The 23,741-nt window shown below is 38.1% G+C and overlaps 1 protein-coding gene across 2 annotated transcripts in view; it reads right to left on the bottom strand.

The window, feature by feature from the left end:
* LOC131046748 (uncharacterized) overlaps positions 1-23,741 on the bottom strand; it is a 47,006-nt gene that overhangs the window by 15,770 nt on the left and 7,495 nt on the right. The window contains exons 2-4 of one of the 2 annotated variants that reach the window (XM_059209519.1): positions 6,208-6,254; positions 5,766-5,836; positions 5,564-5,677 (exon numbers count right to left, since the gene is read on the bottom strand). In XM_059209519.1, coding sequence (XP_059065502.1) covers positions 5,564-5,677; positions 5,766-5,836; positions 6,208-6,254 — 232 coding nt within the window. The remainder of the gene's footprint in view (positions 1-5,563; positions 5,678-5,765; positions 5,837-6,207; positions 6,255-23,741) is intronic. The other variant, XM_059209520.1, reaches the window with a different exon arrangement.

Raw genomic sequence — 23,741 nt, 5'->3', positions numbered from 1 at the left:
AAAACAAAAACCCCGGTCGCTTGTTTTTTTAATGCGATTTTCGTGTCTGAAAAAAACTTGATTTTCACATTTTTTTGTGCAGTTGCGACCTGTGCGATTTTTCGCACCTCTGTGTGTCTGCACGCAACGAGTTTTGTGTTCTCAAAAAACTACCACCTGGGTTTTCCGTAAGCATTTTTGGGTACCTGCCCGTTTTTTCTGGGTCGTTATTTTCGCGGCTAGAGTTTCTGCACATTCGCACTAGGGTTTTGACCCTCTGTTTCAACTCGAAAAAAAATTCGATTGCAAATTCTTGATGGGTTTGTCGAGATCTGAACCGGGTTGTCAACGGTTTTTTTCTGGGTCTCCAGAAAATTTTACCCCAAAAACTGTGCAAGGGTTTTGTAATTATCTCCTTTGTTTCCAGTCAGAAAAAAAATCTGATTATAGATTCCTTGTGGGTTTTTCGAGTGCTCTTCTAGGTCTTCATCGGTTTTTTCTGGGTCTTCCGAAAAATTTCTGCCTCCAAAACCGTGCTAGGGTTTCAATTTCAGCCTCAGAATCTGACTTGCAGAATTTAATTCTAAGAACCCTCTGTTTTCATCTTTTGGTTTTCGTGCCTTCACCATCCAACCTTGGGGTACGTGATGGCATTGCTAACAAACATTATGCTTGAAAGCAGCCAGATGTTCAATGGCCGCAACTACAACATCTGGAAGCAACGTATGTTAATGATTTTTTAGTACCGATGTCTTGGTGCAGTTGTTCTAGGCACGTCTCAACGTCTAGACACTACCAAAAAAGATCAAGACAAAAGGGATGAGCGCAACCAGGAAGCCGTCATGCTCATCAAACTCTCTATTACCGATGAGCAGCTACCTCAAGTACCGTTCGGCCAAACTACGAAGGAGATACGAGATCATTTGAAGAGTTTTCACAAAACCTCTGACAAAAGCGGAGCGTTCTTTCTTAAGAATATGCTCTTCAGGATCATGATGAATGAGAAAACATCTCTTCAGGAGCATCTGACAAAGATCAAGGATATTCGCAACTAGCTGGAAGCTATTGGTCAAAAAATGGAGGAAGAAGATATGGTGGTCATTACTCTGAAGAGTCTCCCAGCATTTCATTGAAACACTCAATATCACTTCCACTAACATCGATTTGAAGTTTTTTGATCTTTGTAACAAGCTTTTACAGCAAGATCGGTGGTGATAGCAATTTGGAAGCAGTACCAGTTCTCCCTCCATCGAGCAAGCGTTCTCTGCCAAATCTTCTACTAAGAACAAAGGGAAGGCTCAATCTTCTCAGTCAAAAAGCTTTGGTTCTTCTCAAGACACCAAGAAGAAGAAGAACGTTCAGTGCAATTATTGTCGTAAGTTTGGTCACATGAAGGCCGAGCGTCGAATTCGATTGGCTTCTGAACAAAAAAAACAAGGAGGGTCTCAACAGAAAGCAAATGTCGTTGAACACTCTGAGCAGAAAGAATTTGCTTTCTATGCTTTTATGGCCAAGAGAACAACAAATCCAGTTCACTCTTCTGCCTGGTATATTGATTCAGGGGCTTCGCGGCGCTTTACCCATCATCGGGATTGGTTCACGAAATTTGAACCATTCTCAGATTCAGTAATCTTTGGAGAAGAGTACACAGTTGCTGGTAAGAGCGCTGTCCAGATTCACTTAGGAGGTAGAAATTTAATTTTTCTTGATGTCTACTATGTTTCAAGCATGGAACATAATCTCCTCTCTGTCAGTCAGATAATGAGGCATTCTCCTCAATTAGGTGTTGTCTTCAGTTCTTCCATCTGTAGCATTGTTGATAGGGAGACCCGTACTACCATCGCTATGGGACTTGAGGATCATGGTTTGTATAGACTTGTTGATTTTGGCAATTCTCAAGAGCACCCTCTGGTTGCTCAAAGTACATCCATCAAAACACTTTGGCATCAACGTTATGGGCACTTAAACGTGCACTATCTCTCTTAGTTATATCGGGAGGGTTTGGTTGCTGGTCTACCTGAGATCCAACCTCAAAATCATGGAGTTTGTTCACCCTGTCAAGCTGGGAAACAACATCGGACACCATTCTTGAATGGTGATTCTTGGCAAGCCTCCAACATCCTTCAATTGGTTCACGTTGATGTATGTGGGACAATGAACACTGCATCTGTTACTGGTTACAGGTACTTCTTGTTATTTGTTGACGATTTCAGTCGTAAAATGTGGGTGTATTTTCTGAAAAATAAATCAGATTTATTCAATACATTTCAGCAGTTTAAGGCCTTAGTTGAGAAAGAATCTGGTTCTCAAATTGTCACTCTAAGGTCAGATAATGGGGGGGAGTTTTGTTCCAATGACTTCTCTACATTTTGTGCTACACATGGCATTAAATGCCAACTCACCACACCATACACCCCTCAGTAGAATGGTGTAATTGAATGAAGAAATCGCACCATTACTGAAATGGCTCATTCTATGATAGAACATAGAAATGTTCCTAAGAAATACTGGGCTGAAGCAGTTTACACTGCAGTCTATCTGCTAAATCGGTCACCTACACATGTCGTTAAGAAGATGACCCCTGAAGAATCTTGGTCAGGATGCAAGACTAAAGTGGGCCATTTGAAAGTCTTCGGTTCTACAACTCATGTATGGATTCCAGACGCTAAGCGTGCTAAGCTAGATTTAAAGAGCCAGACACTTATGTTTACTGGTTACAGTGAAAACCACAAGGCCTACAGGTTGATTGATGTGGAGACAGATCGTCTCATTTTAAATCATGATGTTGTGGTTGATGAGACTGTTGGTCCATTTATGCCTTCTACTACTCCTGGTCCTGCGAATCCGTCTATGAAGACTTCTAATGTTGGTGTCAATCTTCCTCTTGGTTCCCATGATGGGAGGGCTTCAGAGCATTCCGACTCTGAAGATGAGGAATCTACTGATCCAACACCACCTGATTTTTCATAGGATTCGCATCCAGATGGCTTTGTTCCAGCAACTCCAGGGGATGTTCCTCCAATGTCAGATGTTGGTACTTCTACCCTCGGGCCTAAATGGTGGGCCAAGACTATAGGAGATCTTCATGATGATGAGCTTCTCGAGGATAGATCAATTCGCCGCAAGAGAAAGCGACGGAATATAGTCAACCTTGCACTTATGGCCAACATCCACAGCATCCATGAGCCCTAAACGTATTCTGAGGCTAAAGGCATTCCTAAGTGGGAAAAGGCTATGGAGTCATAATACCATAGTCTTCTGAAGAATAACACTTGGGTTCTTTCTGATTTGCCTCTTGGGAAAAAACTTATCAATTGTAAATGGGTTTACAAAGTCAAGTATCATGCAGATGGTACTTTGGATAAGTACAAGGCCAAATTGGTTGCTCGGGGTTTTACACAACGGGAGGGCATTGACTACGAGGAGACTTTTGCTCCTATTGCCAAGATGAGTACAATTTGTCTTCTTCTCGCCATTGCAGCTCAGTTTTGATGGAAACTTCATCAAATGGATGTTAAGAGTGCATTCCTCAATGGTGACTTGCAGGAAGAAGTTTATATGACTCAAACTCCTGGCTTCAAGGTTCCTGGTAAGGAACATCAAGTTTGTAGATTAGTAAAAGCCCTCTATGGCCTGAAGAAAGCCCCTCAGGCTTGGTACTTCAAGATTGGTCAGTATTTGGTTGAACATGGTTTTCAGCGTAGTCCCTGTGACACTAATATGTATGTCAAATTGTTTGGTGATGAAATATCCTTTTTCTTGTTGTGTACGTCGATGACTTGATCATTATTGGCAATCAGCACATTTGATTACAGCAATCAAATAGGACTTGTGCCAAGCTTTTGACATGACAATTTTGGGGCTTCTTCATTATTGCTTAGGTGTTGAAGTCTAGCAGACTGATGACAGTATCTTTATTTCGTAGTCCAAGTATGCCCACAGTTTGCTTGACAAGTTTTGAATGCGGGATTGTAAACTTGCTTCCACACCTATGGAGAAAGGGCTGAAGTTATCAGCCAAGTCTGATTCACCTACCGTAGATGAGACCGAATTCAGGCAACTAGTAGGCAGCCTCATCTATCTCACTGCCACTAGCCCCGACATCAGTTTTGTTGTCAGCTACATCTCTCGCTTCATGACAGCCCCAAAAGTTGATCATTGGATTGCAATGAAGCAAGTGCTGCGATATGTGAAAAGCACTTCTGACTATGGCATTTTGTGTAGCAGGTGCAACAATCCAAAGCTGATTGGTTATGCTAACTTAGATTGGGCAGGATCAGTGGATGACAGAAAATCTACTTCTGGGTACGTATTCAGTTTGGGTACTGGTGCCGTCACTTGGAGCAGCAAAATGCAATAGGCCGTGGTTCCTTCCTCCACCGAAGTCGAATACCGGGGAACAGTCAAGGCCGCATGTGAGGCAGTTTGGCTCCGAAGGATGCTTTCTGACATGTAGATGCCACAAGCAGGTCCTCCTCCCTTGTATATTGATAATCAAGGGGTGCTCAAACTGGCCAAAAATCCAGTCTTCCATGAGCGTACCAAGCATGTCAAACTTCATTGTCACTACATCCGCTAGCTAGTAGAAGACGGATCAGTTCAGTTGCAGTATGTTCCGACAACGGATCAGACTGCAGATATTCTCACCAAGTCTCTGAGCCCGGATAAGTTTTTAAAATTAAGGGGGCAACTTGGTGTTTTTGATAGATTGACAATTAAGGGAAAGTGTTAGAATAATATTTTATAGTATTAGTGTTAATGGTCAATAATGTAACTGACTGTTAGACATCTTAAATGTCTACAGTAACATTTAATAACTAAGATATTTTGTAATTCCTATAAATGTATCTCTTCCCTCAGTTAATAAACTAAGTTTTTACCAGTGAATCATCTTTGATTTTCACAAAAAAGAAGACGTTACTTTTTCATCTTATACACAATCTTTAAAAAATGCTAACTATATTAGGAACATAAGATTTTTACAATCCATGTATGGATGAAAAGAAAGAATTAGGATCAAATCATGAAAAGAAAGAATTAGGATTGTTGAATTCCCACAAGCCTAGATAATCATCTGCAAAAGAAGGGGGGCAACATAGCCAAAGAGAAACATGGAAGAGATTAAAAGGGGCTAACTATATTACCCCTACTATATTGTCATTTTCCTGGTTTCCATGGTCAGCTTAAAATCTTGAGTAAAAATGCAGAAACCAGATTAAAAAACCCATTATGAATTTGATATTACTCCATTGCATGTTGAGCAACATACTTGCATGGAACTAAACTCATGTTCATCTCAGATTGCACAATTTCTTAGACTAACATGTTAATAGGTCACAACCTACTCTCAATTCAGGTCACTTGGTATATGCTATTAAGCTAAACATTATGACTAATAAATACACATAGGCACCTCAAAAAAAAATTAAACAGGCATGTATGAAGTGGTCACCTTCTGCCAAAAATTTAGAAAATCAACCAAAAAACCTACTTAAGACTAACAATTTGATCCACTAGCTCTGCTAAAACAATTTCATATTGGAAATTACAAATATATTAAGAATTATGAACAGATGGGTAACACCTGATTCCTTCCCAACGCCTATCTGGCGGCCAACACCAACAATCACACCACGGATTACAAATGTCTTGATAGCAAGAAAGTCATACCCCATGTAGGTTAGACGAAAACCATCATCTGTCAACAGCAAACCAAATATAAGAAATGTCAGATTTAAGTAATCAACATGACTTAAAGGATTTCCAATGTGTCCAATAAAACTCACATTTGGATGAATCGTGATGCACAAGCTTATGCCTTAATAATGTTCTCAAATTCTTATAGGTGCCACCATGCCTACAATGAAATAAAGGACATCATTAGACAGAATTTAAAACAGCTTTCAAAGTTTAATTCATGACAAGTAGACAGAAATATTCCTCAAATCAATACATTAAAGAGTTCAAATGAATTAGATATTATTTACTGCCTGTTGGGGGATATACTTGCATGGAACTAAAATTGTGTTTGTATAAAATTGCACAATCCTTTAAATTACATGTTAAATAGGTTACAAGCTACTCTTAAGTTCAGGTCACTAGGTATATGCTACTAAGCTATAAATTGTGAGCGAATTTAATAAAAACAAGTAGGCACCTCCAAAAATGCATTTAAAAGTCAATGAAGGACCCACCTACCAACAATTTAGAAAATAAAAAAATACTTACTTAAGACCAGCAATTCGATCCACTAGCTCTACTGGTACAATTTCATGCTGCAAATGTCAAATTAATAATGATAAACATGAATAATAATGAAAGAAATCATAAAAACGATAATTCTTACATGAAAAAGTTAACTTTACATATGTACATTTTCTGCTATAAGCATGAATGGTCAAAAAAGGGACTCAAATAAGCATTTTTGAGTAAAAAAGCCTACTATTGACAACATACACTTTAAGTTCAAAAGTAACTCCCCCACCACAGTGGTCAGCCATAATTGATTTGCAAGAACTATCACAAAATAGCACCCCCAAATAAGGGTTTTTATAAGTTCAACCCTGATGGGGCATCCAAAGGTAACCCAAATGGCTACTAATAATGCATAAGTATAAACTTTTTTTTGAGGCCTTTGGATTGCAATAAAGAAGCTGGGTGATTATTATAAAAATATCTACAATGAAAAGAGGGAACTCAAATAAGCATTTTTGAGTAAAAAAGCCTACTTTTGACAACATATACTTAAGTTCAAAAGTAACTCCCCCACCACGGTGGTCAGCAATAATTGATCTGCAAGGACTGTCAAAAAATAGCATCCCCAAATAAGGGTTAAGTTTCAAGATATCTGTTTTAATCATTGCTTCAGGAAAACTAATACAGCAGCTGACAGAGGCATGACTCTCTCTATGGAGCACCTTTGTTCTATAATAACTAGTTGTGGTAACTCTTTTTATAATTTTAAAGATATTTTATTCTTCTAAGTGGGATCTTGAATGAGTTTTCAAGATTTTATATTGATTATAGTACCACAATTTTTCTCACTTCACCTTTTTTTTTCAGTTATGTGATGAATTTAACCAATTGTATCTGTAAGTTCAAGTTTCTTGTGTTGATGTCTTCGGACATTTAGTGTCACGGTTAAAACACTTCATTGGTGAAGCGGCCACCAAGGTTCAAATCCCTGCTGGGCCTTTGTGCTCACAAGGCCTTGTGCCTTAGCTGGGCCGTTGTGCTCGCGGATTTGAACAAGTGAAGTGTGGGGATGAGGTCCCCCGTTTGTGGCCTCACTGGTTCATAGCTCCAGGTCAAAAGCGTTTACCCCTTATATAATAAAAAAAAGTTTCTTGTGTTGATATTAGTTAGCTTTGAATGCCAAAGTTTGCCTGAAGAATTTTCCCTATGAGAATTATGGCACTTAAAGTGGCCACAGGTGTTAGATTTCTCAATTAAAAAGCTTGTTAACTTTACTCAACTGAACCTCCTTTTGACAGAAAGGATGGAAGACAGAACAACAAAAAGTTGAATGCCCAGAAGTACCCTCAAAATCCTACAAACAGAATTTGGCTGCAACAGATCTCCATGGAACATAGTTTCTTACTCTGCTGTTCAGTCAGATACCTATCTGTGACCTTGGTTTCATGTTCTTCCCTACAAAGGCTCTATAAGTCTGGTAAATTTGTTGGTGAAAGGATTTCTGCTACCTTTTTGCAGAGTATGTCCTTCCTCATACCCACATGACAAGGACAAAGCACTGAGGATGCTATCTTGGTGCCTATTGTTCTACGAGCACTTTGAATGACACAGAACAAACACCCAGTTTTGAGAAGCTAGTAAGTCTACTTCAAAAAGAGGAATTTGTAACTCACAAACATAGTGACAAGGATCATGACATGACCACGCAGCATAAAGGCAGGAAGCCTAACAAACAATTTGATTGACGATGGACCCCCAAAATTTGGTAATTCGTCCCAATCTAAAACGAAGTGTCCAATTTGTAAAAGGATTGAACATGAAGTAAAAATTGTCGGTACAACTCTTTGGCCAAACGATCGACGGTCGTCCAACAATAAAATGTCTCAAAAGAAGCCATTTCAAGTCGCAAAATGTGATGGGATCTGAAGAACAAATAACACCATGACAATATGAAGATGACTCTCAAGGAGAGGAGTTTGTGTTTTTAGCCCAAACTTTTGAAGCTAGTTCACAATCAAATTCCATTTGGTATTTGGACTTAGATACTACAAAGTATATGACTAGACAGAAGGAGTGGTTTCTCATATTGAAACCCATCATGATAAAGTTTGTCTAGGAGATGACACAACCTGTGACATCCAAACTACTAGTGAAATCTCCTTGCACTTTGGCACACATCATTGCGAGCTCACTGAAGTCTCAAATGTGCTAGGACTTACCAAAAATCTTCTGTTTGTCAATCAATTTCTTGACCATAACTCGAGGATTGCATTTGACAAAACTAATCATCCATGATAAGTCTAAAAGTTCAAGGATTGTTTCAAGGGCTTCTCAAATTGGCATAATGTTCAGGCTTGATAAAATTGACAATAATCAAGCCTTGGTGACTAAGAATAATGATCTTGCCATATTATGCATCACTGATTTGGTCACTTGAGCACTAGCTGTTTACGTAAGAAAAGCATGATAAAAGGGCTTCCCTCAACTGAGAAGTCAAGTGCTATTTGTTCCAGCTGTCTAGCTGGAAAAACAACAGCCAATACCCTTCCATACTAGTGAGCATTGTGCAAGCCAGCCTTTGAAGTTAGTGCATACTGATTGGTGCAAACCCATGGCACCTAGTCACAAATGTTACATGTATTTTCATTTTTTTGTTGACGATAACACAAGAAAAATGTGAGTACTGCTTGCAGACCAAATATGAATCTTTTTCCTACTTAAAAGAGTTTCGAACTCTTGTGGAGAAAGAAATGAATCATCGTATTTATATCATTTGCTTAGGATCAAGGGGGAGAATTCCCCAAACATAGAATTCTCCTCCTACTTGAAGGAAAATGGAATTTGTTGTCAACAAACTACAGCCTACACACCTCAACAAAATGGAGTTGTTGAACAGTGTAACCACGTCATCATGGAGATGGTACATAGCATGTTGAAAGATTCTCATTTGAAACATGCATAGAGGGTTGAAGTTAAGCATACAGCAATTTATCTTTTGAATCGCACACCAACCAAAGCACTTGATGGTATCAACCAAAAGAAGCTTGGACAAAAGTTAAACCATCTATTTCTCATCTTTGTGAATTTGGTTTCATAGCATATATGCACATTCCTAAGAAAAAGAGAAAGAAGTTTGAAGAAAAAAAGCTATGAAATGTATTCTTTTTCAGTATAGCAATGAGTCAAAAGCCTATCAACTTATGGATCCTACCACAAAGAAGATATACATCAGCAGAGATGTCATTTTTTATGAGAAAAGTGAATTATGTTCACGTTCCACATCATCACTTGCTCTAGATAGTGCTCCTATATTCAACACAGAAGATAGAATTGATGGGAATGTTGATAGTCAATCTAACTCAACACCCACAAATGTCACAAGACCTATGCCTATGTGGTCTACTAGTACCATTCGTGATGTAAAGATGGATGGCGTCCCAAACACTTCAATTTAAAGACTGACAACTAGTAGAATGGCTCGCAATGAGGTAAAAGACTAGCACTAATGAGTCCAGAAATCAATAACTTTGAACCATTTAACGTTCAGGAAGAACGAGAATCAAAGCCTTGGTAGGAGGCTATGGATCTAAAATATCAATCCCTAATGAAAAACAAGACTTGAGAGCTTGTTGATCTTCCACCAAGTCAGAAAGACATTGGATGTAAATGGATCTTCAAGACCAAGTATAAGGCAGATGGCATTCTGGATAAGCATGAGGCCAGACTTTTCTCCACAGATTATGCACATAAAGAAGGGATTGATTTGACATGTCGAAGGGTTTGTGTAATATCAAGGAACTGATGTGTGGGTTTTACTTCACTGAAGCAAAACTGCAGATAATTGTTGGTATATGCTTCTGTGTTCCCTTTACCCTCCAAAGCAGAATGAGATGGATTGCACTGCTCCAGGATGTGCTTTATTTCATTGATGGGCAAGCAACAAATTTTGTGCTAGAATTTAAATTTTGTGTCTTTCATCAATTACACATGGAAGAATGAAATGGATGCTAATTAATTGACTGCAATTCTCCGGCAATGCATCTTGGGGTAGAATTTAGATTCTGCATCTTTCATCACTTCAGCGCCTATGTGAATGCATTGTCTCCTGCCCTCCTTTCAGTCAGGATCTTCTTTGTATTGCTAATTTCAGACCAGACAGGTCTATGTAGGTAATAAGCTGTGAGAATAATCTCTGCATGGAGTTTCATGCTGGAGATCTCTCAAAGTACTTTCTTTGTTAAGAAACTTTGCGAAAGAGAAAATAGCCAACAAAGATGGTAGAGAAACAGTGGCTTTTAGACTCACAATTATGATATTGGCATTCAGTTATTTTAAGTTGTTTGAATCTGTAATCGGGGAAGAGAAGCTACTTGTAGATCATTCCATGAGTTTTATGATTACCTCTAGATAATTTTAAGCTTAGAGCTGTTTTAAATTTTATGTGTTAACCTACAAGCCCCATTTTGACAAATACATACATTTCATTTGATCCCAGGCTAACACCTTTCCAGCTAGGCAATCTTGTTTACTCAGGGTCTGAAGTCCCTTAATGCCTAGGTGCCTAAAAACAAAAAATAGAATGTTTTCTTAAGAAAACAGAGAAAAATGAACTCTGATAAGGGGGTTGATAGAAAAGGCAAAGGAATAATAATCCTTAAGAGGATAGAACCAAAGATGGGCACTTTTAAACTGAATTGTAACAGCACGTCCAGAAGGAACTAAGCCAAACAGGAGAAGGAAGCATATTTGGAAACCAATATGAAGAGGCAATTCTGGTTTATAGAGGCACCTGGAAAGCATCTAAATGAAGAAGCAGAGGCACTGTGGAGAGGGCCTTAAATTTGCAAGAGGGAAAGGATGATTGCAAATTATCATTGAAGGTGACTTGTTGATGATGAAAGATGTAATTGCAAAAGAGTCATCTCAATTTTAAGATGTGCCTGGACTGGAGATCATTAGTTGTTGGAGAGTCCATTGAATGCAAAGCCTATGTCAGGTCGGAAGGCACAAAAGTGACCAAAAATCTTGCCAATCCAGGAGCTGACGTGTATTACTCAAAAGAAGTTGAGCTTGTAGTCAAAATTCCTCTCCATCCACAAGGGGTACCCTCTCTCATTAACTCAATCAAATATGAAAAAGAAAGCTAACATGAATTTGATAAATAATGATACCTCATTTGAAAATTATGTTACCATAATTTGGCAGCCTGGCCATCCTCTTAAATGTTCACTAAACCATGGTCGTCAGTATCCTCTCATGCATGAGGGCATCTGGGGCATTTTACGGTTTACCACTTTTCCTCTAAAACTTTCTCTTTCTATCTGTTTGACAACTGAAAATTGCAGGTGTGCAATGGTCAATGGCATTTCATTCTAAAGCTCAGATGTGTTCAAATATGCTCAAGTTTTTCCCAGTCCTCGATTTACTGGTTCAAAACTTCAAAATGGATCACTGTTGTGACCCTTCATCTTCAATTTCACAAATCTACGGGTTTTTGTAAATTGGCAATATGGGTCTTGGTTTCCTTAATATGATGATAATTTCTATCAAATTATCAATCAGACTAAATAAAACTATGAAAGGCAAAAATTTGTGGTGGAATTGACAAGTATGTTAAAATATTCGATGTTATTAAAGTTTAAACAATAGAGTGAGAGCTCTATATAAAGAATTTACAAGAGAATGTTTCTAAAAGAAACAATCGTAAACTGAAGCTGAAAATAGAAACCAACTAAAAACAACTAAGATGACCATTAAAAAAACATTACAATATTCTAATAAAATATTTCCTTTATTTTTCAATTGGTTCTGGGCTATTATTATTCTGATATTCTAAAGCCTGGGGTATCTTCATTTCGATGGTTAAATAATATTTTTTCCCTGGATCTTGCTTCTCTAGCTCCTATTTTGCTCAGATGGAAAGCTCCTATCCAGTTTATAGTTATCCCCTACTTCAACTCAATACTAGTTGTCAGCCTAGAAAGAATACCCTGGTCTTTTAAGTTGGCAAGGTGTGAAGTATTTCAGGTGCAATCAGGATAAATACGAGAAACTAATCTCCTGGTTGATATACGTTTCTAGATAATCTTAAGATTTTTCTCCCGGTCTGTTTTTCCTTAACTTTCTGTAGAAACCTCATATTGCTGTTCTCATGGCAAGTCCCATGGAACACAACAGTATAAATATTAGAGAACTGGGAGAGATATCTGCAACTAGGAGCCCTAGAATGGTCAGAGGCAATTGAAAGAGTTATCCAGGGCTATACTGATAATCTGACTAGCTATAGTATCTTAGATGAAGTGCATAAGGTGTATAATGGTCTTGTTGATAATTGAAATTGGAAAAACTTATCGTGTATCTAATAATCATTGATGAAAGGACCAGGCCTTGGCATATTGGAAACATGCCTTTGTAAAGATAACAGAAGCCCAGAGTCACTTAAGTGGTAAGCAATCAATCTTTTCAGAGATAAGCTCTATAAAGGACGCCCATGTGATTGGTGTGGAGACAGTAATAAGTATTTGTTGCCAATTTTCTCCTTCAGATCAAAATGGCTTACATGAAATGACTGGCATTTGGATTAAATGTTGAGGCAGTGTTCAAATTTGTTGAAAAAATAAAAATCCACCTAAAGAGCCTTTGAATATGTTAAAGCAAGTAAAAGATAAATAATATTCTTTGTTTATCATCAGAAGCTTTTCCAAAGAACCGCATGGTCAAAAAATGGAAAATAAAGTTCAGTTTTACAAAGCCCACATAGCATATAGAGTCAAAGAGGTTGATACTTTCAATCTAAAGTTTTGGAAGAAAACGTTTTTGTTAACTCTTGTTGTTATGCCAACTCACTTAAGGTCGCTCTCAAAGTTGAGGCTTTCTACCAAATGTTAAGCTTTTACGCAAAAGTTTTCTGAGCTTCATGCAAAAGAGACCTTAAACCTTGATTTACAGTTAAGAGAAAGTTGCAATGTTGGGCATGGCTTGGATGGAATGGTTAGGCACTTGCAGCTTCATGGTAAAAAGGGAGAGACTCCAGGAATTTGAGAAGCTTATAGCTACGTGCTTAGAACCTCTCAAGATGCAATTCTGCATGCCTTCATACAATCTAAAAGGTATGCCTTAAACATGCACTGTGTTATGGAAATCATATTGGAGGACATTATGTAAAGTTCAGATCTACAACTTAGTTGGCATTTGAGACACCTGTTTATACTTTCAACGTGCAATGTTGTGCTTATGATTACAAGAAAAATGAAAACAAGTTTTAAAATGATGGAGGAGCACTTCTAGGCATACTGGGGGTTATTTCTATTAGGAGCATTGCATGTTGGAAGCTCTAAGTTTAGAGTCTTAGTCCTTGATCTTTCAATATGGAGGCTTTGGTTGTCAATGAAAAGCCTTAGACTATGGAGGACTGTAATATGTCATAAAGTAGCAGAGGGGAAAGACCATTCTACAGGAATAAAGGAGAAAACAATCTCAGATCTGCTACAGGACTGCTGGCCCAAAGTATTCGGAAATATTTAAGTCATAGAGCTGAAAACAATAAAGAAAGCAGAGCAAGGGTTTTGGTGCAGTCATAGAGTAGCAAAGACAGTCCCTAAGGACGGTAAAAGCTTTCAAAGATACATGAAACTCAGTCAAAATTCATGAGAAGACAGTATGGTCACTAAGGGCAGTGAACTAGCCTTTTCAAAACACAGCAAAGGGACAACCATCAAAGCAAAACCCTAGATCTGCTGAGAACTAGCGATGATGATAGAGAAGGAACGCAGCCCCATGAACAGTGAACATCTGTGTTTATGAGACAGTGAACAATTCTTATAATCAAACCCTAACCAAAGCACAGTGACAGAGGATCAGTGAAGGTGAACAATGAAACAGTAATTCATGACAGAGTCCCTAAATATAGTCACAAGCTAATAAGAGAAAAAAAGAATAGAACAGTCAATCAAGAGGAGGCCATGGTCCCAAGAAAGACTCTAAAGCAGCCATGGATCAGAAAATAATAGTGTTTCATGAAGACAATAAGGGTTTCAAAAGATTTACCAAAAGGCTCATTCAAAACCATAGTTTATCAGTCCACAAAATGGCTGAGAGACCTAGGATCTTGTTAAGGCAATCAAAGAGGGTATGACTGTCAACATTCATAGCATTATCAAGACAGAGTCCTAGGCAAGATCACACATCTACTACGCAAAATGGACAAGGACACAAAGGATGGTCAGAGCAGCCACAAAGCAATAACAAGGGGCTTTCGAACAGTCACAGCAAGATATCATGTCACTGTCACAGAGGTCATAAGACGGTCTACAAACAGTGGGATTGAATGATTTGCAAAACATATATTGTGCTTAGAATAGTCACCTCAGACTGTCAATAGAACCTAATGGAAACCTCTATAAGCAGAAGATGGTGAGAAAATATCAGACCAAAAGCCATCAAGCCATCCTGACAGGGCACCTTGATGACCTCTCATTCGTGGAGTAGTGACTTAGTGAACAGGTTGCAAGCTTGGAGTTGAAAATCAAAGAACACAACATAATGTAGTAAAGATCACAGGGACATGTCATGACCTTTTGACACATCACCCCATTGCAAATGGGGACCCTCCCTTTTTTCCTGCCTTCTAGGGTTTTTTGTTAGAGCCTTGTGACCTTCCTGCATCAGTGTGGTCAAGTTTGTCAGGCTTGTGAGCATTATCATTTGGTGCATGAAGCTAACAAAGTCCGCCCTTGGAGAATGTGGTGTGCATGAAAGAGATGAAGTCCACCCCATGGACATAAGGCATGGTGCACAAGTTTGGAGAACTCCACCCTCTTTGGTACATGAAATCAGTTAAGTCTGCCCTCACTGATCACAAGTTGAGATGAAGTCCGCCTAAGGTCATGAGCATACGGTTCCTAAGTGTGAAGAAGTCCGCCTTAGCATGACACATGGTGCACAATGATAATGAAGTCCACCCTACCTAGAAACAAGTCAAAGAAAGTCCGCCCAAGAGAGATACATGTTAAGTTTGAGAAAAAAGAATATTCTCGAAAGATGTCAGCAAGATTTGATGATGAAGTTCGAGCTGAGACCGATTTGGAAAGTTTTTCAAAGAAGAATATTGCAGATTTAGTCCGAATTATGGACTGAAAATGAATTTAGAAAGTTGCATTGTAAGGATAAGATGAGGATTTCGAACTTGATAGTGATGACAAAGCAACTAGGGATCAAAATGGAAACTTTCTTTGAAAACTCGATAGACTGAATGTCCAAGTTCAATGTATGAAGGACAAATTAGAAAAATGAAGAATTCAAACTCCAATACAAATACCTTTCATTCTCTCATTTCATCATATGAAGTTCGAATTTCAAGAACAAGTTGAGAGGCATTTTGAGAGAAGTTTTGTGCAAGTTGAGAGTATTTCTACAGGTTAAAGTAATTTCAAGAAGGATTTCAAGCATAAGTCTGATTTTTCAACCATTTTCACAAGTTTCAACACAGATTTTAGAGGAGCTTTGACTGTTTGGAAGACAAATTTATTAATTTTCTGAGATTAACATCTGATTTTCATCTTCCAAGCAGCTTCTTTTCTCATTCTTCTTCTTTATTCGAAGGTGAAAATTAGTTTCAAAGGCAGGGTATTGAGTTTTGAACCCAGGTTTTTCCTCAAAGTTTAAAGAGAAAGAATAGATTTAGCAGATTTCCCTTTCTTTTTTTTCTCATTTCCTGCCTTTAAACAAGTTAGAATAAATTTCAAGGAGTTGAATGAACTTGATTTTTCCAAATTCTGATTTTGAAGATAAAATCAGACTTTTAACTCCTTAAGTTTGATGATTTTCAAGGGATTTGCTTAAAATTTTCAGAATACCAAAGTATTTGAAAATCCAATTTTCAAGGCTAAGTGTTGAGAAGAGAGTAAACTATAAATTACTTAGCCTCCAAATTCTGAAATTGCACCTAAAATGCAGATTATAACTTACGTTTATTTGTTTTCTTGTGCAGATTTGGATGAACTTTGAAGCGGGGACATCACGCAAGATGAAGTTTCTAGTGGACAAAGATTCCCCTCCGGAATCGAAGATGAAATCTAAATGGCAACAAGTTGGTGACACAAACTTGGTTCACATCGACCTCCGGGAATTTAAGAAGAGAATGTATGGCACAGGCGCTCAACTACCTACCACAATTGCGCAAAGGATGATGAACAATGGAATCGTACAAGCTGTTGGTTTCCTTCCAGCGATGCAATGTGCTAAGTTAGTAGCAAAATGCTCCAAACATTACTACCCACCAAGCAGAGAAATAGTAGCCCCTGATGGCAGAATCCTGGCAGACATAGGAGAAGAGGCGATCAGAGAAGCATTCTGTATTCTAGAGTACCACAAAACTGTTTACATAACCAGGATTGAGGCAACACAATTGTACAAAGATCACATAGCGGAATATGAAGCTAACATCAACCATCAATGGTTGGAAAAGCCAAGGAAAGGAAGTTCTAAAATACCCAAACTCTTTGTACGGGCATACTTCAAGGAAGATTATGGAGACCTCATCGTCCTATTGAACAGGGTTATGGGAAGCCAGCAGGTTGCTCCTTTTGAACGATGGATGTACTACTTTATCCATGAGGTCAACGCTAGAGTGAAGATGATTAATTGGGCAAGGATTATTAGTGATAACCTTGATGATCAATTGAGAAATTTGGAAAAGAATAGGACTTTCTACATGAGTTCCTACTTGTTCTATTCTTTGGCCAAAACATATAGGTACAGAGATATTGTATGTAGAGGCGCTGTTGGGAACAAAGAAAACTAGTTTCCTATTTATGACTGCTATCCCCAGCTGCACTTAGAAGAAAAGTTCCACTTGAAGAGAGTTAATAATGCATTCCTGATGCATATCACCAGAACCCTTCAAGGAGGTACCCATCAGCAACTCTCTCAGGAGTCGATGGACTTCATTAGTAAATTTGGATATTGGTTTATCCAGTACCCCAAGTTCACTTATCTGAGGATTCGGGCATTCTCAGGACAGCCATACAAATTGCCTATGTTCCCACGAACAGGATGGTACTACTCGAGGTAGTACGACAATTAGAAAATTTTATGAGTGTTAAGAGGAAGAAGCAGAAGACATGAGCGTCTTTGCTTACTATTGGGAATGGGTTAGAAACATGTCCTTCATCCCAAGTTGCTGCATTTGTTGATAAGGAGATCCAGTGGTACCCATTTTGACCCTTCTCATAAAATGGGGAAGGTAAATGAAGTAAAATTCAAGCATAGGCCAGACTTAGAAGATTATTGGGCTAACGTTGTTGACAGCTTCAACATAAGGAGGAGGTTGTAGTCTAGAATTCCACTAAATTTGATCAGAGTTTCTGAAGTATTCCGCATAGCGGACCAGCTTGAAGAGGACAGCGAGTATGAGCAACCGCACTATGCCCTCTTGAAAAATGAGCCCCTTGCCCCTATCGATTGGTCAGATGTTGAGAGGTCTAACCTTGGAGACCTTATGAGGCCAGTAATTGAATATTCCAAATGGTGGGCAGCTCAAAAGACAAAGGAACTTGAGGTGAAGAATGTTACTTTCACATATGATATTATGGGGACAGATGAATCTATGTCCTCAAATCATGGTGTAACATCCAGCGGCCACAGGAACCTCGAAAGTGTGGGATCGAGGAAAAGAAAAGAGCCCACTGCAAATTCATTAAGGGCAAAAGGAAAGGAGGTTGTTGGAGAGGTAGATGTAGGTGGACCACAACAGACAAGAGAAGGGCACTCGACCATAAGTGCTTCCTCTACCATGCCACTAAGAGTGATAATTGATGAACAAGAGCAAGATGTTGAGACAGAAGAACAAGAAATGAGAGTTCCTTCTCCTGTCATTGAGAAGATCTCAGAGGAACCAGTTCAGTTCCTATTTCAAGAACCATGACAAGAACCCAAAGTGGCTGAAGTTATCGAAGTTGAGAACTTGGAGCAGCCAAGAGAATTCTTGGATGGCATAGTCACTGGACCGAAGGAGGTAGACGATAATTTTGATGAGGGTAGCGTAGAGCAGTCAGCCATTCCTGATCGATTGAGAGAAAGAATTAAAGCCAAAGTTCCTCAAGAGGTTCACCATATAGATAATACAGCTGAACTTTTGGCCGAGTTGGATAAATCCAGCAAGATGAAGCCGCCCAAGCCAGCCAAGAGATTCTCCTTGATCCAGAGAGATAGTGCAGGATGCAGGACAGTTTAGGTGGCAATACTTAAGGCAGGGAAAACTCAAGATAACATCACTCCTAAGGATTATGAAATCACTACTGTGAACTTGGGTAAGCCTACTCAAGCCCAAGAGATCCAAGATTTTGATGATTCTTGCAACGCCCTCAAGGCAAGACTAGCCAAGAAAAAGGAAAAGAGAAAGAAGGTTGAAGATGAGAATGAGCAATGGAAGAGATATTTTCAACATTTGACGATACCTATATATCGGGAGGAGGTACCTATTGCTCCGCCCATACCTCTTCCATAAGAATCATTAAAGGATTATGAGGACATGAAGACAACTTTCAGAGAAGCTAAGGAATGGACTGTTGATGCCTCAGAATGTGCTGACATACTCATTGAGAGCCTGATATCAGCACATGATTCCACATCTTCCTTATTGAGCAAAATTCAAGACATAGTTGAAGCTTGGGAAGATATTGAGGATATTCAAAGAAGAATCATTCCATATCTGAAAATAATCAGAGGACTTTCTCAGCAGGATCTTGTAGATAGAAAAGTCATCCAACCCGGTGACCTATATGATTTTAGCACTTGGTACTTTGCCTTGGTTACAAAAGTTGAATCTTTGAGAAAATTCGAGGCTAAGTGTTCAGAAATTGAAAAGACCATTAGAGATATTCAAGACAAGGTCTACTTTGTGGCAGCTGAGATATTGCAATGGGATGAGGTGCGAGAGAAGCATCTGCGTGCAGAGAATTTGAGGGCCAAAGTTCAAGGAAACTTCTTCAAAGTTTCAAGGCCAATTCTCAAGGAGGATCTCTCCAAAGTTTCGAGCTTCATACGCATAGATGAAAATTTCCTAACACAAGCAACTGGCTGGGAAGACACTCTCGCCACCTGTACTGATGATGTGGATATGGTTGACTTCCAAATTAACAACTTGCCAAGTGTCACCATAGAGGAGGTGCGACTTCTTGTGTCCAGGTACATCGAATCTACAAAGAAGGAAACTAGACACTCCCCTCAGTAAGAATAGCAGCTGCGCCACTTGTCTCCTTCTTGTTCATTTTAACTGTTAGTGTTTGGGGAAACCATAATTAGGGTTTTGAACTTTTAATTTGAACCCTTGATCGCTGTTCGATCTCGGTCGTTCAAAAATTTTGGACTCCTATATAAGGTTGCCTCCTCATTTGGAGAGTGTGAGGTTTTTTGAAATATTGTTGCATGAAGGTCGTTTTCAGATAATATATCACATGTGTGCTTTCTCTTAAGGCTTTGTAATCCCTATTGTTTGAGTGATTAAGCAAGGTTTTCAATTTCTTCAACACATTAGTTTAGAATTTATTTCATCATGTTAGATTGAATGAAAGATCTGATAACTATTGGTTTATGGTGTATCTCCGCTCATATTTTTGGTGAATGGATGATTTTCATTCACTGTGCAAAGTTAGTCTAAGCTTTCCATTTTGTGCATGCTTAAACTTCCAATCATAAGCACATCCCTTGAAAATTGCATCCACTTTGTGTAAGTTGTCTTAAGTGAGGTGGAACAAAGTGTGGTTTATTGAGTTCACTGAATCAATACCGTCTTTGGAATTCATAGGATTAGAGTAGAATTCTCAACCCTTATCCCTTTTGTCTTTTTTTTCAAGTCTTAAAACCCCGAAAATCCCAATAAAAAGGAGAAAGAAAGAGAGAGCTTTAATTGATAAATTCATGTAAGTCCCAAAGTAGTTGACAACTCATTCAAGCGTAAGTCCCTGTGTATTACCAGCAAATCACAATGCCCATTGAGTTTATCCACATGTCAAGACCTGACTAAAGAAAACTTGGAATCGCCATATGATCTTCTAGCAATCTTAGCATAAGCGGTGATTTTTCAAGAGAGGATAAATTATCTTTGGGTACTTTATTCTAATGTTTGGTAGATGATAAAACAGACACCAACAGGACAAAACGCAGTCATATCCCTTATGAAATTTGACAAACAAGAAAGCATTAATGAACCCTTCATTGCAATCACAGAGCAGGATCCGAAACAGCGAAATCTCAAGGCATGAAAAAGTGCAGTCAAAACCATGAAGATTGCAACAAACCTTCAAAAAACAGAGCACAAAGGATCATACAAGAGTCACAGCAGATTCCAAGGAGATCCATATTGCTAGAAAGGAATTTCTAACTGTAAGATACAAGAGTCACATTGCAAACCTTTTGATCAAAAAGAATATGGTAATAAAGCTTCACTGTCTTATTTCTCAACCATAAAAATGTTGCAGTCCTATGCAATAAGAGCAGTCATATACAAAGAACAATGAATGGTTGTGACACACAGTGACTACATGGCAATCAACAGAAGCAAAGTCATCTACTAAGTCTGCTATCAGCAAGATACAGTCATCATTAATGATGTCTGTGTTGTGGAAGGGTTGGAGATATGTTGTGACAGTGTTAGGGCAGGGTATTTGAAGGATGATATACACATTTGATCACCAAACCTAATGACAGTCAAACGATATCCAAAACATCAAAGACATCAGACCCAAATAAATAAGTTTTCCAGTCATTAGGATGAGAATGCAGTCATAATGGGCATCAAGAAAATAACAGAGGAAGTTTGTGAGTATGACAGTCAATCGCGATGCAAAGGGAAGCAATAGAAGAAGATGAGAAGACTCAGATTTATTGCCAAATACAGTGACAAAGATCCCTCGGCTTTGATAATCAACACCACAAAGAGAAATACAAGAATGACCAGCATTAACAAGTAATTGTGACATATAACAGAACAGCAAAAAAATGATAAGATTAAAAGGCTTAAAAGTCACATATTATGCTTGTTTAGTGTCTAGCAAGAATGTGTCACAATGTTACAGAAATAGAGGCAGGGGAAAAAGAATACAATGTGTTATAACATTTGCAATCACTCAAGATCATCATGCTTCAGTTCATGGAGTAGTTTTAAAAGCAAGAGGTGGAATTTTTCAGTTCATGCATCAGTTAAGACCTGAAAAGGAGGGGTTTTGACACAAATCCATCAGTTCTATATCAGTAGAGGACCCCACATGGGTAGTGTACCAGTTGAGACAACTTGGGGAGCCGTTAGCTTTAAGTTTGCAATAGTTTTCACCCCTGTATTGCGTGCCTTTTCCTCAACTTCGACCCCAAAGGCTTCATCATGCAAACATGAAGATAGAAAAAAGAAAAGGACAATCAGTTGTAGCCAGGCTAGAGGTGGAAGAAGCAGATCATCAGCAAAGTTCATCCTCAGTTATTTTCGAAGCTTCTTGTAATGTCCCCATTTTGGAATAGAATTAAATAATAAATAATAATAATAATAATAATAATATTAAAATAGAAAAGAATCAAAATAAAATTAAAATTAAAATTAAAAATAATATAATAAAATATAATTAAAATTTAATTAAGTTAATGAATGGTCAAAAGACAAGGAAAAGTTGCGACTCCCTCATACATGGGATATAAAAGGGAGGAGAACCTCAATCTGAGAAGGGGATAATTTGGGAATCAGAAGTGCAAATCTAATTTAAATAAGAAGTGCAGATCTGATTGTGAAAGGTTGTGTCCCTTTCAAAGGGCAGAAGTAATGAAGAGTTGCACTCTTTCAAAGGGTGCTAATGGTGAAAGGGTGTGTCTCTTGCCAAAGGGCATCCATAATGAAGAGGTGTGACCTCTCCCTCACATTAAGAGATATAAAGGAAAGGAATAAAAAGCATCCAGTGACATGATCATCGATCAGATCAGATCAGAATTGTGTAATGTCCCCAAATTTTAAATGACAACAATTAAATAAATTTTTATTAAGTTATCAAAAAAAAAAGAAAAATATTAAAATGATAACTTAATATTAATTAATTTAATTAAATAAAAGCAAATAATAAAATATTATTTGTCACTTTATTAAATAAAGTCTTCCAATTGTTTAAGTTGCCCTAATATTCTAGAAAATTCCGAGAACTCTTTTTATGGAGGCTGAATGGAAGTAGAAGGGGGCCTTTGGAATCTGATATTTTGATTTGATAAATGTTTTATCTTTTCTGGAGAGGGAAACCTTCAGAAGTTGAGGGGGAGCTGGACGAAACCCTAGTTCTTCTTGTTAATTTTAGCAATCAGATATAACAGAATTCAAGGTAAACTGAAAATGTAATGAAAACACAATGCTCATAAACACAACACAGCAATACCCTGGGAAAACCTCCCTCTTGGAGGTGAAAAACCGAGCCTTAAAATCCAATTATATTATGTCAAATATGAAGGCAATTACAAGACATGAAACTTATCTCCAACATCAGATCAGTTTGTTGTCACAAGAATGAGGTTCGCAGATCCTAGAATGGTGTTGACAGCCTTCAAGGATGATTCGCTGATCTTCAATGATGACTGCTGTCACACAGTAATATTCGCTGCCTTCAAGAAGGATATTCGCTGATGGTGTTGACAGCCTTAAGGATGATTCGCTGATCTTCAAAAGGAATTTGCTGAGTACATAGATGAATATTGGAGAAGTAATTCGCTTTGTATGATTGATTGATTATGCCATGCAAATGACTTGCTTATATACTTGACTTGTGGTGTCAAGTCTCAAGTCGGCCTGCCTTACTAATTTCATAATAATATTATGTATACCGCTCAAATAGGTCTTGACCTATTAAGACGTTATTGCTTGGTACTCATTTACAAGCTACATGAGTTTGGTCCCAGCCCAATTACATAAACGATCGCTCAAATACATATTTGATTTTACCGCCCAAATTGGGCCTACCCTGTTTACTAGTTACAATAAACAATTTTGGGCCCAGTCCAATGTAGATACATTTATTCATATTTATTTGCTCATATAATCCGATCTAGCTATCGGTTTTCAACACTTTTTGAGGTGGATTCACGACAGAATCTACAGCTGGGCCAAATTTGTGAAGTCTTTGTAGAGACAAATTTGCAGATAAGTCCTATTATCAGTTTCAATAATAATATTGTATCAAACTTTGACGGGTTTGTGCTCTGAGTTGGGCATTGATAAATGAGAATAAAGTTATATTTATTTCTGACAGCTTGATTGAAGGATGGCGGAAGGTTTCAAATATAAATTATTCTGAAGATTTCTTCAAAAGCAGATATATTATTACTGACAAAACATTTGGTTTGTGGGACCTGACTTATTGTTTGGCATTTATAGAAGAGAATAGAGGGAGTATTCGAAGACCTTGATAAATCCTTCATCAAAGGATTATTATTTTTAATGTCTGCCAAATATAGTAGAATCGTGAGTCTTTAGAATTAATATCGGACTTTATGATAAGGGCGAATTATTTATTATATGGTTGCCACAACAAAATAAAGAAGACATC

Source organism: Cryptomeria japonica, chromosome 8 (genome assembly GCF_030272615.1).
Source record: "Cryptomeria japonica chromosome 8, Sugi_1.0, whole genome shotgun sequence".
Classification (NCBI taxonomy): Eukaryota; Viridiplantae; Streptophyta; class Pinopsida; order Cupressales; family Cupressaceae; genus Cryptomeria; species Cryptomeria japonica.
This window is presented reverse-complemented; position numbering and strand designations above follow the sequence as displayed.